The sequence below is a fragment of the Oryx dammah genome, unplaced genomic scaffold (assembly GCF_014754425.2).
Source record: "Oryx dammah isolate SB20612 unplaced genomic scaffold, SCBI_Odam_1.1 HiC_scaffold_21, whole genome shotgun sequence".
Classification (NCBI taxonomy): domain Eukaryota; kingdom Metazoa; phylum Chordata; class Mammalia; order Artiodactyla; family Bovidae; genus Oryx; species Oryx dammah.
The window spans coordinates 17,345,521-17,362,014 of NW_024070205.1; the positions used below are offsets into that span (position 1 = coordinate 17,345,521).

The 16,494-nt window shown below is 40.5% G+C and overlaps 1 protein-coding gene across 1 annotated transcript in view; it reads right to left on the reverse strand.

The window, feature by feature from the left end:
* The window catches only part of RGSL1 (regulator of G protein signaling like 1), a 66,156-nt gene that overhangs the window by 29,105 nt on the left and 20,557 nt on the right, over nucleotides 1-16,494 (reverse strand). Inside the window, exons 7-10 of the mRNA XM_040263849.1 lie at nucleotides 16,054-16,116; nucleotides 15,385-15,607; nucleotides 11,685-11,792; nucleotides 1,828-1,933 (exon numbers count right to left, since the gene is read on the reverse strand). Of these exons, the coding sequence (XP_040119783.1) occupies nucleotides 1,828-1,933; nucleotides 11,685-11,792; nucleotides 15,385-15,607; nucleotides 16,054-16,116 (500 nt within the window). The remainder of the gene's footprint in view (nucleotides 1-1,827; nucleotides 1,934-11,684; nucleotides 11,793-15,384; nucleotides 15,608-16,053; nucleotides 16,117-16,494) is intronic.

Sequence of the window (16,494 nt, forward strand, 5' to 3'; positions counted from 1 at the left end):
CTAGACTTTTATCTGTGAGATTTTAAATTATTAATCCAATTTCTTCTCTTGATATAGAGATTTACTCACATTTTCTATTTCTTGAGTCAGTTTCAGAAATTTGGGTATTTCTAGAAATTTCTCTATTTCCTCTAATTGTCATTGTTATACTCCTTGCATTTTCTTACAAATAAGTTAGTTTCTTTAGGGTCAGTCGTCCTCTCTTCTGGTCCAGGTTTTGGAAATCTGTGTCATCTCACTTTTTCCCTTTTGTCAGTATAGTTAATGGTTTATCAGTTTTGTGAATCTTTACAAAAAACTTATTTGTGCTTGAATTTTCTCATTTTTCTTCTCTTCATATTATTGATTTCCACTCGTTTATTATTTACTTCCTTCTACTTCACCCCAGTTTAGTCTGAATATATCATGCCACCACCTTTAGTCTCCAATTTTTTTATTGAAGTATGGCTGATTTATAATATTATATTAGTTTCAGATATATAATATAGTATTCACAGACTGGAAAATACTAAATTTTCAAGCAGACTTGAAAATCTGTTAAAACACAGAATACACAGGGTGAAGAGACATAAAACATAATAGTAGAAAGCTAGATTGGGGGAATTCCTGGGTGGTCTAGTGGTTCGGATTCCACACTTTCACTGCCAAGGGTGCAGGTTCAATCCCTAGTCAGGGAATTAAGTCCCCACAGCTGCATGGAGTGATCAAAAAAAAAAAGAAAAAGAAAAAAGAGAGAGAGAAAAAGAAAAGAAAAGACTTGTTTTATATTCAACTAAACTAGGAACTACATATTTCTGTAGACATAGTGGAGAGTGGTGAATAGTACAAACTGGAACAGCAAAAGGAATAAATGATTGAATTTCAGGGAATGATTCCAGTTCCTTAAAATAAATAAATGATTGAACTTCAGGGAATAACTTTAGTTCCTTAAAGAGGAGGAAGCTCCATCTAGAGAATTTAGAAGAGACAGAGGACTTATAACCCTCAATGAACTTATCAGTAACTGAAAACATACTTCTGGAAGATTTCTCTGTACAAAATATTCTACCAGTGACATTGACTAACAAATTTGTATGTGCTAATATATCTCTATCATCTATAAGAGAACTTTTCATATAGCCAGTCATTAATAGATAATACTAAATTAAAAATAAGTGCCTGAATGAATGACATGCATAAGAAAATTATCATCAAGTTGAGAAGGTGGAAAACATACTTAAAAAATTAAAAAGTAGTAAAAAATAGAACATGGTAAGTTCTTGTATTTTAAAGGTTTATTACTTCAGAGGAGGTGGAAGTCATAGCAGATATACAACTGGAGAACTTTATTTTGTAGAGATGGAACTTATGCTAAGGTGAGTGGAAAGAAAGAGTGGGCATTTCTGAAAGAAAAGATCACAGATCTTTGTCTAGCATTGGGAACTTATCAGAGGCTGAGACAAGAAGTAAGGAGCTAGTTAGGAGACTACTACCGCTGTATGCAATCCACAAAAACACTGGCAAGGACATCCATACAAAATTGTTTCTTGGAGTACTATTCATAGCAATGAAAAAAAGACAATATACATGTCCATTAAAAATATATAGTTAAATAAACCATGTAACATCCATAGTATGGAAGAAGGTAAATCTACTTATATTGACATGAAAGCTTATCCATGATAGCTTGTTAAGTTTTAAAAAGTTATTGTATAATATATATTGCATGGTGCAAATTTTAGAAAATAAATAGTGATTTAAAATAACAAAGTATCCCTGTGCATGTACAGTATGATTAAGGAAAGCATGTGCCTGGACATATTGCTGTGACCAGATCCTATGTCTTACCTGGGTCTTATCGAGGGCTTCCTCACATTAGCCCTTTTAAATAATGACATTCTCCTTTTTGAGGGTAAAATCATCTTTGGTTCTCTGAAAATTTCTACAGTACAATCTAAAAATAAAATTACAAAAGTGTGCAACATCATATTATACAGAACATTGCAGACAGTAAGAAAGAACAAAGTACGAAGGACATTATCATACATTGAATGCGTGTAGAAAAACCAAAGTCCCCAGTGGCCAGTGGCCTGAGATAGCAGCTGTTATGGGGACTTGCTCCCTAAAACTCCCCTTCATGGATCACAGTCTTGTCGTGGCAAAGGGACTTATGTAACCCTATGAAGCTATGAACAATGCTGTGCAGGGCCACTCAAGATGGATGGGCCATAGTGAAGAGTTCTGACAAAACCTGGTCCACTGGAGAAGGAAAATGGTAACCCACTCCAGTATTCTTGACTGGACTAACCCATGAACAGTATAAAAAGGCAAAAAGATATGACACCGGAATATGAGCCCCTCAGGTTGGAAGGGGTCCAGTACGCTACTGAAGAAGAGCAGAGGACAATTACTAATAGCTCCAGTAACAGTGAAGCAGCTGGGCCAATGTGGAAACGATGATCAGTTGTGGACATGTCTGGTGGTAAAAGGCTGATGCTGTAAGAGCAATATTGCATAGGAACCTGGAATGTTAGGTTCATGAATCAAGGTAAATAGGACATGGCCAAGAAGGAGATGGCAAGAGTGAACATTGACATCTTCAGTTCAGTTCAGTTCAGTTCAGTGGCTCAGTTGTGTCCGACTCTTTATGACCCCATGAATCACAGCACACCAGGTCTCCCTATCCATCACCAACACCCGGAGTTCACTCAAACTCATGTGCATCGAGTTGGTGATGCCATCCAGCCATCCATTCTCTGTTGTCCCCTTTTCCTCCTGCCCCCAATCCCTCCTAGCATCAAGGTCTTTTCCAGTGAGTCAACTCTTCACATGAGGTGGCCAAAGTATTGGGAGTTTCAGCTTCAGCATCAGTCCTTCCAGTGAACACCCAGGACTGGTCTCCTTTAGGATGGACTGGTTGGATCTCCTTGCAGTTCAAGGGACTCTAGAGACTTCTCCAACACCACAGTTCAAAAGCATCAATTCTTCGTTGCTCAGCTTTCTTCACAGTCCAACTCTCACATCCATACATGACCACTGGAAAAACCATAGCCTTGACTAGACGGATCTTTGTTGGCAAAGTAACGTCTCTGCTTTTGAATATGCTATCTAGGTTGGTCATAACTTTCCTTCCAAGGAGTAAGCGTCTTTTAATTTCATGGCTGCAATCACCATCTGCAGTGATTTTGGAGCCCCCCAAAATAACGTCTGACACTGTTTCCACTGTTTCCCCATCTATTTCCCATGAAGTGATGGGACCAGATGCCATGATCTTCGTTTTCTGAATGTTGAGGTTTAAGCCAACTTTTTCACTCTCCTCTTTCACTTTCATCAAGAGGCATTTTTAGTTCCTCTTCACTTTCTGCCATAAGGGTGGTGTCATCTGCATATCTGAGGTGATTGATATTTCTCCCAGCAATCTTGATTCCAATTGTGCTTCTTCCAAGCCAGGATTTCTCATGATGTACTCTGCATAGAAGTTAAATAAGCAGGGTGACAATATACAGCCTTGATGTACACTCTTTCCTATCTGGAACCAGTCTGTTGTTCCATGTCCAGTTCTAACTGTTGCTTCCTGACCTGCATATAGGTTTCTCAAGAGGCAGGTCAGGTGGTCTGGTATTCCCATCTCTTTCAGAATTTTCCACAGTGTATTGTGATCCACACAGTCAAAGGCTTTGGCATAGTCAATAAAGCAGAAATAGATGTTTTTCTGCAACTCTCTCGCTTTTTTGATGATCCATCAGATGTTGGCAATTTGATCTCTGGTTCCTCTGTCTTTTCTAAAACCAGCTTGAACATCTGGAAGTTCACAGTTCACGTATTGCTGAAGCCTGGCTTGGAGAATTTTGAGCATTACTTTACTAGTGTGTGAGATGAGTGCAATTGTGTGGTAGTTTGAGCATTCTTTGGCATTGCCTTTCTTAGGGATTGGAATGAAAACTGACCTTTTCCAGTCCTGTGGCCACTGCTGAGTTTTCCAAATTTGCTGGCATATTGAGTGCAGCACTTTCACAGCATCATCTTTCAGGATTTGAAACAGCTCAACTGTAATTCCATCACCTCCACTAGCTTTGTTTGTAGTGATGCTTTCTAAGGCCCACTTGACTTCACATTCTAGGATGTCTGGCTCTAGGTGAGTGATCACACCATCATGATTATCTTGGTCGTGAAGATCTTTTTTGTGCAGTTCTTCTGTGTATTCTTGCCACCTCTTCTTAATATCTTCTGCTTCTGTTAGGTCCATACCATTTCTGTCCTTTATCGAGCCCATTTTGCATGAAATGTTCCCTTAGTATCTCTAATTTTCTTAAAGGGATCTCTAGTCTTTCCCATTCTGTTGTTTTCCTCTATTTCTTTGCACTGATTGCTGTGGAAGGTCAGGTGGCATGGTATTCCCATCTCTTTCAGAATTTTCTACAGTTTATTGTGATCCACACAATCAAAGGCTTTGGCATCTTAGGTATCAGTGAACTAAAATGGATGGGAATGGGCAAATTTAATTCTGAAGATCATTATATCTACTACTGTGGGCAAGAATCCCTTAGAAGAAATGGAAGAGCCCTTATAGTCAACAAAAGAGTCTGAAATACAGTACTTGGGTGCAATCTCAAAAACAACAGAATGATTTTGGTTCATTTCCAAGGCAAACCATTCAACATCACAGTCATCCAAGTCTATGCTCTTACCACTGAAGCAAAAGCAGTTGAAGTTGACCAGTTCTATGAAGACCTACAAGACATTCCAGAACTAACACCAAAAATAAATGTAGTTTTCATCATAAGGGATTGGAATGCAAAAGTAGGAAATCAAGAAATATGCAGAGTAACAGGTAAGTTTGGCCCTGAAGTACAAAATGAAACAGGGCAAAGGCTAAGAGAATTTTGTCAAGAAAATAAGCTGGTCACAGCAAACATGCAAGAGATGACTTTACACATGGACATCACTCGATGGTCAATACAGTAATCAGATTATATTCTTTGCAGCCAAAGATGGAGACGGTCCATACAGTCAGCAAACACAAGATCTGGAGCTGATGGTGGCTCGTGAGTTTCTTAGTGTAAAATTCAGATTTAAATTGAAGAAAATAGGGAAAACCAGTAGGCCATTCAAGTATGACCTAAATCAAATCCTTTGGGATTATACAGTGGAGGTGATGAATAGATTCAAGGGATTAGATCTGATAGAGTGCTGAAGAACCATTGACAGAGGTTTGTAACACTGTATAGGAGGCAGTGACCAAAACCATCCCAAAGAAAAAGACATGCAAGAAGGCAAAATGATTGTCTGAGGAGGCCTTACAAATAGCTGAAACAAAGAAGAGAGATGAAAGGCAAAGGGGGAAGGGAAAGATACACCAAACTGAAGGCAGAGTTCCAAAGAAGAGCAAGGTGAGATAAGAAAGCTTTCTTAAGTGAACAGTGCAAAGAAATATAGGAAAACAATAGAATGGGAAAGACCAGAAATCCCTTCAAGAAAATTGGAGATACCAAGGGAACATTTCATGCAAAGATGGGCATAATAAAGGACAGAAATGGCAAGGACTAAACAGAAGCAGAAGATATTAAGAAGTGGTAAGAATGCACAGAAGAATTGTACAAAATAGGTCTTAATGATCTGGATAACCGTGATGGTGTGGTCACACCTAGAGCCAGACATCCTGGAGTGTGAAGTCAAGTGGGCCCTAGGAAACATACTACAAACAAAGCTAGTGGAGGTGATGAAATTCCAGCTGAGCTATTTCAAATCCTAAAAGATGATGCTGTTAAAGTGTTGCACTAAGTACTATATATTAGCTACTGAATATACTGACTTTACATATAAAAGCACATATAGATTATAAGTAAATGGATAGAGAAAAATATACTATGCTAACACTAGTCAAAAGAAAGAAAGAAGACTTCCCTGTAGTTCAATGGTTAAGAATCTGCTTGGCAATGCAGGGGACACAGGTTCTATCCCAGGTTGGGGAAGATTCCACATGCAGCTGAGCCCATGCACCACAACCACTGAGCCCTCACTCTAGAGCTCATGCTTTGCGATGATAAGCCACAGCAATGAGAAGCCCACAGGCCACAACTAGACAATAGCCCCCACTAGCCTCAACTAGAGAAAGCCAGTGCATAGCAATGAAGACCCAGCATAGGCAAAAATAAGTTTTTTTTTTTTTTAAAAGAAGAGTATTAATTTTATACAGAACAGTCTTCAGAGAAAGGAGTGATATCAGAGATTAAAAAAAGTATTACATAATGGGCAGGGGCCAGTGTGAGGAACTCCGCCCCATAATGATAAAGGGGTCAACTCTCTAAGAAGATATAACAATTTTTAACATACATGTGCCTACTGGAGTATCAAACTATGTGAACAAAACAAGAGTTCTATGTGTGACAGAATTACAAGGAGGAAAATGTAAATCCACTTTCAAAGTTGGACACTTCAACACTCCTCTGTCACAGATGGAAAGATCCAGCAGGCAGGATATCAATAAGGATCTAGTTGAAATCAACAACACCATCAATCAACTGGAGCAATCAACTAGATAGCTACAAACCATTTTATCAAACAGCAGTAGAATACACACTTTGCTGAAGCTCACATGAAACATTTACCAATGCTGAACACATTCTGGGCCATACACATACCTTAAAAAATTTACATGAATAGAAACCATACGTCTGCTGTCAGACCACAAAGCAATTAAACTAGAACTCAATGACAGAAAGATAGCTGGAAAATCTCAAAACACATGGAGATTTAAAAACATACTTCTAATAACACATGGGTCAAAGAAGAAATTTTAAAAGTATTTTAAATTAAATAAAAATGAAAGCACAACTTATCAAAATTTGGGAGATGAGAAAAAATAGCAATTAGAGGAACATGTATAGCATTTCAGGCATATATAAAAATAGAAGAAAGATCATCTAAATCAATCATCTAAGTTTCTACCTTAGGAAAGTGAAAAAAGAAGAGTAAATAAAATCCAAAGTAAGCAGAAGAGAAGAAATAATAGAACTTAGAGCAGAATTCAATGAAATTGGAAGGAAATCAATAGAGAAAATCAATGAAGACAAAACATGGTTCTTTGAAAAAAATCAATAATATCAATAAGTCTCTGGCTAGACTAAGAAAAACAGAGAGAGGACACAGATTACTTGTATCAGAAATGAAAGCAAGAATATCACTACAGATACCATAGACATAAAAAGGGTAAGAAAAGAATACTAAGAACAACTCCATGTCATATAGATGAAATGGATCAATTCCTTGAAAGGCACGATTTACCAAAAGTCATACAAAAAGAAATAGATGATCAGAATATATATATATATTTGAAATATGAAGATCTTTGTATTGTATCTCAAAGCCCATCAATAAACAACCACTAAGAAAGAGGCACTAAAGGACCAAGAAGACAGAGGGACTTAGCCAGTTGATATCAGCAAGTCTGATATCACAGTCCTTCTGAAATCACTGTCTGTCACAGTCCATCCTAGCATTGGCACAATGAGTTCATGAACAGAGTAGGTAGGTGAAAGGGATGGAGGCTGTGTATGGACCCAGTAGCATGGGCCCCATACTCATTAAGGCTGATTTAGCTACCAATGCTGCCAAATGTTCAACTTGCCAGTAGGAGACAAACACTAAAACTCACATATTTCAACATCCTTCATGGAAAACCAGCTACCCACTTGGTGGCAATTTGATGACATTGGACCTTTTTATTCTGGAAGGGGCAGCTGAATTGGACTGGAACTGACATGTATTTCTAACTGTGAGGTTTCAGTTAGCATTGATATTTGGGGCTTACAAATGTTTGATCCCCTGAATAGGATCCCCCATAATGTTGCCACTGATCAAGAGATATACTTACAGTAAAGCAGATTGGCAAAGGGCATACAATAAATAGTTGGATCCACTAGTTTTGTCACCTATGAGAGCTGCTGGCCTGGTAGAGTAACAAAGCCATTTTTTGAAGGTCTAGCTGTCTGTCACACAAGCTTGGAGATGATACTTCTTGAAAAATGAGGTATCATCCTCAAGGAAAAACCGAAGACCATAATATGGTGCTGTGGCACCCAGTGAGTCGAATATTGAATATCAGAATCAAGGGATGACAGTAGAAGAGATCAATTTACTATCAGTATTAGTGACTTGCTTAGGGAAAGTTTTAATCCTTACAATGTTAGGTTCTGTGGATCTGGACCAGTGCTATCCAATAGAAATAGAATGGGAACCACATGTATTATATAAATTTAAAATTTCTAGCAGTCAAATTTAAAAAAACTAAAAGGAAAAGAGTGAAATTAATTTCAGTAATGTGCTTCCAGACTCCTGGAAGAACTGTTCCAAGATGGGGTAAAATTTCCTTACAAAGTAAATGGACGTACCGAGTGCTCTGGTGCATGCCTTAGCTCATTTCTTTAGGAGCAAAGCACTCATTTTCCCAGCTGCCTGGAGTTATTGGCTGCTGCCACAGGTGAGGTCCCCTCTAGAAGTGTCTTTGGCCAAAGGACACTGCCTGACCCAAGGTTATGTCCTCCCAAAGTCAGTCACATCTCATGTGAGTCAGTGACGAGGTACAAGTTTCTTGGCTCAATGAGGGACAACTCTGCAGGAGGGCCGAGAGGAGCCACTCCACCTTCAAGGTCAGGAGGGGTGGCAGTGAGGAGATACCCCTCATCCAAGGTAAGGAGCAGCGGCTGCCTTTGGCTGGAGCAGCCGTGAAGAGATACCCCACATCCAAGGTAAGAGAAACCCAAGTAAGATGGTAAGTGTTGTGAGAGGGCATCAGAGGACAGACACACTGAAACCATAATCACAGAAAACTAGCCAATCTAATCACACTAGGACCACAGCCTGTCTAACTCAATGAAACTAAGCCATGCCCTGTGGGGCCACCCAAGAAGGGCGAGTCATGGTGGAGAGGTCTGACAGAATGTGGTCCACTGGAGAAGGGGATGGCAAACCACTTCAGTATTCTTGCCTTGAGAACCCCTTGAACAGTATGAAAAGGCAAAATGATAGGATACTGAAAGAGGAACTCCCCAGGTCGGTGGGTGCCCAATATGCTACTGGAGATCAGTAGAGAAATAACTCCAGAAAGATTGAAGGGATGGAGCCAAAGCAAAAACAATACCCAGTTGTGGATGTGACTAGTGATAGAAGCAAAGTCCAATGCTGTTAAAGAGCAATATTGCATAGGAACCTGGAATGTCAGGTCCATGAATCAAGGCAAATTGGAAGTGGTCAAACAGGAGATGGCAAGAGTGAACGTCGACATTCTAGGAATCAGCAAACTAAAATGGACTGGAATGGGTGAATTTAACTCAGATGACCATTGTATCTACTACTGTGGGCAGGAATCCCTTAGAAGAAATGGAGTAGCCATCATTGTCAACAAAGGAGTCCAAAGTGCAGTACTTGGATGCAATCTCAAAAATGACAGAATGATCTCTGTTCATCTCCAAGGCAAACCATTCAATATCACAGTAATCCAAGCCTATGCCCCAACCAGTAACGCTGAAGAAGCTGAAGTTGAAGAGTTCTATGAAGACCTACAAGACCTTTTAGAACTAACACCCAAAAAAGATGTCCTTTTCATTATAGGGGACTGGAATGCAAAAGTAGGAAGTTAAGAAACACCTGGAGTGACAGGCAGATTTGGCCTTGGAATACGGAATGAAGCAGGGCAAAGACTAATAGAGTTTTGTCAAGAGAATGCACTGGTCATAGAAAACACCCTCTTCCAACAACACAAGAGAAGACTCTACACATGGACATCACCAGATGGTCAACACTGAAATCAGATTGATTATATTCTTTGCAGCCAAAGATGGAGAAGCTCTATACAGTCAGCAAAAACAAGACTAGGAGCGGACTGTGGCTCAGATCATGAGCTCCTTATTGCCAAATTCAGACTCAAATTGAAGAAAGTAGGGAAAACCACTAGACCATTCGGGTATGACCTAAATCAAATCCCTGTGGATTTGATTGAGTGGAAGTGAGAAATAGATTTAAGGGACTAGATCTGATAGATAGCGTGCCTGGAACTATGGACGGAGGTTCATGACATTGTACAGGAGACAAGGATCAAGACCATCCCCATGGAAAAGAAATGCAAAAAAGCAAAATGGCTGTCTGGGGAGGCCTTACAAATAGCTGTGAAAAGAAAAGAAGTGAAAGGCAAAGGAGAAAAGGATCTATTTCTGCTTTATTGACTATGCCAAAGCCTTTGACTGTGTGGATCACAATAAACTGTGGAAAATTCTGAAAGAGATGGGAATACCAGACCACCTGACCTGCCTCTTGAGAAACCTATATGCAGGTCAGGAAGCAACAGTTAGAACTGGCCATGGAACAACAGACTGGTTCCAAATAGGAAAAGGAGTACGTCAAGGCTGTATATTGTCACCCTGCTTATTTAACTTCTATGCAGAGTACATCATGAGAAACCCTGGCTTGGAAGAAGCACAATTGGAATCAAGATTGCCAGGAGAAATATTAATAACCTCAGATATGCAGATGACACCACCCTTATGGCAGAAAGTGAAGAGGAGCTCAAAAGCCTCTTGATGAAAGTGAAAGAGGAGAGTGAAAAAGTTGGCTTAAAGCTCAACATTCAGAAAACAAAGATCATGGCATCTGGTCCCATCACTTCATGGGAAATAGATGGGGAAACAGTGGAAACAGTGTCAGACGTTATTTTTGGGGTCTCCAAAATCACTGCAGATGGTGACTGCAGCCATGAAATTAACAGACGCTTACTCCTTGGAAGGAAAGTTATGACCAACCTAGACAGCATATTCAAAAGCAGAGATATTACTTTGCCCACAACGGTCCATCCAGTCAAGGCTATGGTTTTTCCAGTGGTCATGCATGGATGTGAGAGTTGGACTGTGAAGAAAGCTGAGCACTGAAGAATTGATGCTTTTGAACTGTGGTGTTGGAGAAGACTCTTGAGAGTCCCTTGGACTGCAAGGAGATCCAACCAGTCCATTCTAAAGGAGATCAGTCCTGGATGTTCTTTGGAAGGAGTGATGCTAAAGCTGAAACTCCAGTACTTTGGCCACCTCATGCGAAGAGTTGACTCATTGGAAAAGACTCAGATGCTGGGAGGGATTGGGGGCAGGAGGAGAAGGGGACGACAGAGGATGAGATGGCTGGATGGCATCACCGACTTGATGCACATGAGTTTGAGTGAACTCCGGGAGTTGGTGATGGACAGGGAGGTCTGGCGTGCTATGATTCATGGGGTCACAAAGAGTTGGACATGACTGAGTGACTGAACTGAACTGATAGGATCTGCTGATGTTTATCATAAGTACCTCACAGTTCAGCATCTACCTCTGCCCAGTTCTGCTCTCCTCACCCCCATTTGGGTGTTATTTCTAAGAACATACCCTCCAACAAATCTCCTTTCACTAAACTATGACTCCAGAAATCTTGGTAGGAGACAAATCTACATTGTTGAAAACCCCAGAGTGATAACTAAGTAAGAAGGTAGGAATTAACAATTTCATCATCTTCTTCATTCATTTACAGTTGCATCTGACTTTCATGATGCCCTTCTTTGGCTTTGTAGGGGAAAAGACAGACGTGGTCATTCTCTGCTGACCATCCTTCTTTTGGTTTATGCCTCTTGAGATTTCGAGATTCTCTCTTACCTGGTTGTCTCACATCTTTCCTTGAGTTTAAACACTTACCTATATGAGGTACTTTTTCACAATACATTTTGTAGTCATCACTGATCTTCTCTATGGCCACCTTTGGATACTTATAACAGAGTTCCTCAAAGGCCATTTTCTCTATGTCTATCAAATAGGGAAAAACAAAAATGGAGTCATGTTGTCTACTCTGGTTTCAAAGATTCACACACTTTTTTTTTTTTTGCAAGTATTGTCTTTAAAATGCTATTTAAGTAGAACAATAGTGTTTTACTGGAATGTTTATATAGGAAATACAAGTTTCCTAGGCCAAATTAGAAGCAAGAAAATACTGCCTCCCCTGTCCTCTAGAATGGGGGCTTTTGCCTTTCTTGGGGAGACCTGACCCATGGAAATTTTCTGCCTAAGTGTAACTGATATGACTTTGAAAGAGGCACTAAGTGTTAACATATATACTAGAAGTAATTCATCCAAATGAATATGGACCCCTTCAAACCCCATCTGGTATAGGGAGGAACTGCAAATGCATTCAAACATTCTGCTATTGCGCCAAAAAAATTGATGCAATTACCTTCAGAATTGACAACTCATATCTCTGAATATCATCAATAGCTGTGAATAATTGTCCTTTGAGAGTGAGTTATTTTTTTCTAAAGGTAGCTATATATCATGTCTAGTCATGCATGGTGAATTGGGAGGGAATGGCTTTCTGTATTCAAAATGAGATGGGACTGTAAGGCTGAGGCAGCAAGAAAAGTTTTAATGAAGTATTAGGCAATCCTAAAGGAAATCAGTCCTGAATATTCATTGGAAGGATGAATATCAACTGATGCTGAAGTTGAAACTCCAATATTTTGGCCACCTGATGCGAAGAACTGACTCACTTGGAAAAGACACTGATACTGGGAAAGATTGAAGGTGGGAGGAAAAGGGGATGACAGAGGATGAGATGGTTGGATGGCATCACCGACTTGATGGACATGAGTTTGAGTAAACTCCAGGAGTTGGTGGTGGACAGGGAAGTCTGGCATGCTGCAGTCCATGGGGTCACAAAGAGTCGGACAAAACTGAGCAACTTAACTGGTACTGATAGGCAATGGCAGAATAGCAGCACTGTGCCTCCCAAGGTCAAAACATTCATTCGTGTTATGAGCTCTGAGATTTAAGTCCAGGACTTTTTCAGGTTATCCTGGTGGGATCTAGAAGGAATATGGGGTGTGGCCCTCGGAACGTCAGTGTCCTTATGTCAGCATTTTCACTGTCATCATTACCATCTCTCAGTCAGAAGGCTCTGCAGGGGTAAAAGCAGTGGATTATTGCTGCTATCGATTCCATTTTCTAGTCTTTCATCAATCCCTCCCTTGTTGAGAAACCTTGGGCAAGACTCTTACCTTGGCTCAGTTTCTCTACAAGAAATATGAGAGTATTCTAGCTCTGATGCTCAGAGAGTTTATGGCATAGTCTGAGTGGAGGCATTAGCCTACTTGGGGAGCCAGGGCCTGGACTTGGACAAATGCACGGGAGGCCCTTCATTGGGGTAGATTTGCATTTCAAGAAAGCAATGGCGGAGGGTATGCTGGAGGGAGGGAGGGGGCATCTCCATGGAGGTGATTACCACTCTTCCTGGTCCCTCCTGGCATTTCATGGCCATCAAGGGGAATGCCCCTTACCCAGCATGCGTAAGGTCAAATTTATCAGCCATCCTTTCTTTCACTTTTCTCTTGATTCCTGGGAGACGATTTGGAATGTTTGGGATTTAGAGAAGGGGAAATCCTAAGGTAAACCAGATGGCCTGTTCATGCTAGCTTTTAATAATTCATGCCCGAGTATGTTCCAAAGGGCAAGAACCCAAAGCAGCCTGCTTTGTACACAGAGTGCACATCAAAGTTTTAAAAGAGGTGAGGGTTACATTTTTAGTGGGATCTAACAAGTACTACTTGTTGAGGACCTTCTTGCTGTGCAAATGCATTACCGCCTATCCTTTCAGCAGTGTCATCATCCCCATTCTACAGATGAGGAAATGAGACTCAGGGAGATACAGTGGTTGGCCAAGTAAGCTAACAGAGCAAAGGAGTGGTAGAAATGAATTTTCAAAGATCTTGATTACAAATTTCATGGCTGCAATCACCATCTGCAGTGATTTTGGAGCCCCCCAAAATAAAGTCAGCCACTGTTTCCCTATCTATTTGCCATGAAGTGGGCTCCGAAATCACTGCAGATGGTGATTGCAGCCATAAAATTAAAAGATGCTTACTCCTTGGAAGGAAAGTTATGACCAACCTAGACAGCATATTCAAAAGCAGAGACATTACTTTGCCAACAAAGGTCCATCTAGTCAAGGCTATGGTTTTTCTAGTAGTCATGTATGGATGTGAAAGTTGGACTATAAAGAAAGCTGAGCACCAAAGAATTGATGCTTTTGAACTGTGGTGTTAGAGAAGTCTCTTGAGAGTCCCTTGGACTGCAAGGAGATCCAACCAGTCCATCCTAAAGGAGATCAGTGCTGGGTGTTCATTGGAAGAACTGATGTTGAAGCTGAAGCTCCAATCCTTTGGCCACCTGATGAGAAGAGCTGACTCATTTGAAAAGACCCTGATGCTGGGAAAGATTGAGGGCAGGAGGAGAAGAGGACAACAGAGGATGAGATGGTTGGATGGCATCACCAACTCAATGGACATGGGTTTGGGTGGACTCTGGGAGTTGGTGATGTACAAGGATGGCTGGCATGCTGTAATTCAAGGGGTCACAAAGAGTTGGACAGGAGTGAGTGACTGAACTGATGACTAATACGTTTGTCATGACTCAGTAGAATATAAAAAAACAGTTATTACCAGCTTTTACAAAATGGAATAATATAGAGAGTACATAATCTTATGTAATAAGGACAGGTGTTGCTTTGTGAAAAAATTTTAATATATATTTATACACACACACACATATACAGGTATATGTTTCCTGAAATGAAGTCAAAAGTATTTATCGTGCTTTGAAGTTTGAGAAATACTGCAGTACTCTGACTGCCTCAGCACAGATAATTAAAGCAGTTTGTTCAATTTGAACAATACTGGCTTCTTTCACTATTGCCAAATGTTGTGTTAATAGCTTTCATGGATGGTCTTGGGTCATCTTCACAACAAGCCTATTATTCCTATTTTACAGTTGAGAGGAACGGGGCTTGAAGATAGGTTAAATACATTGTCCAGGTTCACACAGTCACTAGCAGAGCTAGGATATAACCCAGATCTGTGGGACAGCGGAGCCTTGTGTTTCTAACCAAGGCTCTCCACTGCCTGGGTGGATGAAGTGAGTGCCTGTTAAAATATATATTCACAGAAATGTCTTAGACCTGATTCTGGGGAGGTATGGCACGTGTTTTTCAGATGCATGAAATGGAGTAATCAGTATAACTGTGGTGATGTCTTGGTGGGCATGAGCCTGGTCAAACTTGAGTTCTCTGGTTCCCTTTCAGAGCCAGTGGGGGCTCTGCAGTCAGTCAGTCTGGATTCAGATCTTGAGTCTGCCACTTACTGTGTGACCCTGGAAATGTAACTTGTGCTTTCTGTGCCTCAGTCACGCTGTACTTACCTCACATGTTATTTGGAAGATCAAATGAGGTCCTCTTTATCACCTTTGCACTGCATAGTGCTGACACATAGTAAGTACTTAATGTTAAAATACTAATATCTCACAGCTGCTTGTATGTCAAGTTAAAAAAAAGAATTATGGTGGGTGACCTTACCTGCCAGAAACACTGGAGACTTCCTTTCTACCCGGAGGGACCCACCTTGCTTCAAGTCCTCAGTAGCTATCTTTTGCCATTGCATAGATTCCATTTCTTCCATGTTAGCCAAACCCTGGCTTAACTCCAGTGATTCCTCAAATCTCTTGTAAAGAAGAATGATATCTTCTTTGCTTATAGATTCTTTTTTATGCCACTTGGTGCTGATGATCCTGCTCTGAGTCTAAGAGAAGGAGATGGTGGCAGACAGCATTTGCTATAGGAACTAGGCCAGAAGCAAGATTTTTACAGCTCGGTCCTTCTTTGCCTCCCTGTCACATGGACTCTGATTATTTTCAGTTTGTTAAGAACTATTGTTCCTTTACAGATACACACACACACACACACACACACACACACACACACACCATACATACCACACATCTTCGAATCAAACTCTTTCTCTATAAGTGAGAAATTCTATATGAATGTGACTTCTTCAAAGCCAGCTTATGCTCTTGAATCTTTTTCCTTGAGAGGTTTCTCTTTAGAACATCAGAGACCATCAACCCCAGTTGATAGAAAAATACTTATTTCACTGACTTTAACAAAGAGCACTTCTGAAAGAGCAGTAACTCCCTTTTCTTCCTTCAACCTCATGATTCCTCCCCAACTCAAAGTCCCTCCTACTGTAAAAACGAGAAACCAGTAGTCCTCTTCATCCAGGAATTCAGTATACCAGGGGCTGAGGATCTGAAATCCAAATACAACATAAGCATTATGAAGAGATGCTTGCTCCCTCTGTCCTGCTAGTATTCACATGGGAGAAGAGAAGGCTGCAGATTCTGGATTCTCTAATTTGGAGATATGGAATAGCAAACATTAGCCATGATCAACCAGGAAGTATTCCTTTGTCTCTCTGAATATGACAGCTCCCATCACAGCCTCTCTCTGAATCTTAGAGAACAGTGATTGATATGTACTTAAGAAGAGGCTTCCCTAGTAGCTCAGACGGTAAAAAGTTTGCCTATAGTGCAGGAGACCAGGGTTCAATCTTGGGTCAGAAAGATCCCCTGGAGAAGGGAATGACAATCCACTCCAGTATTCCTGCCTGGCAAATTCCATGGACAG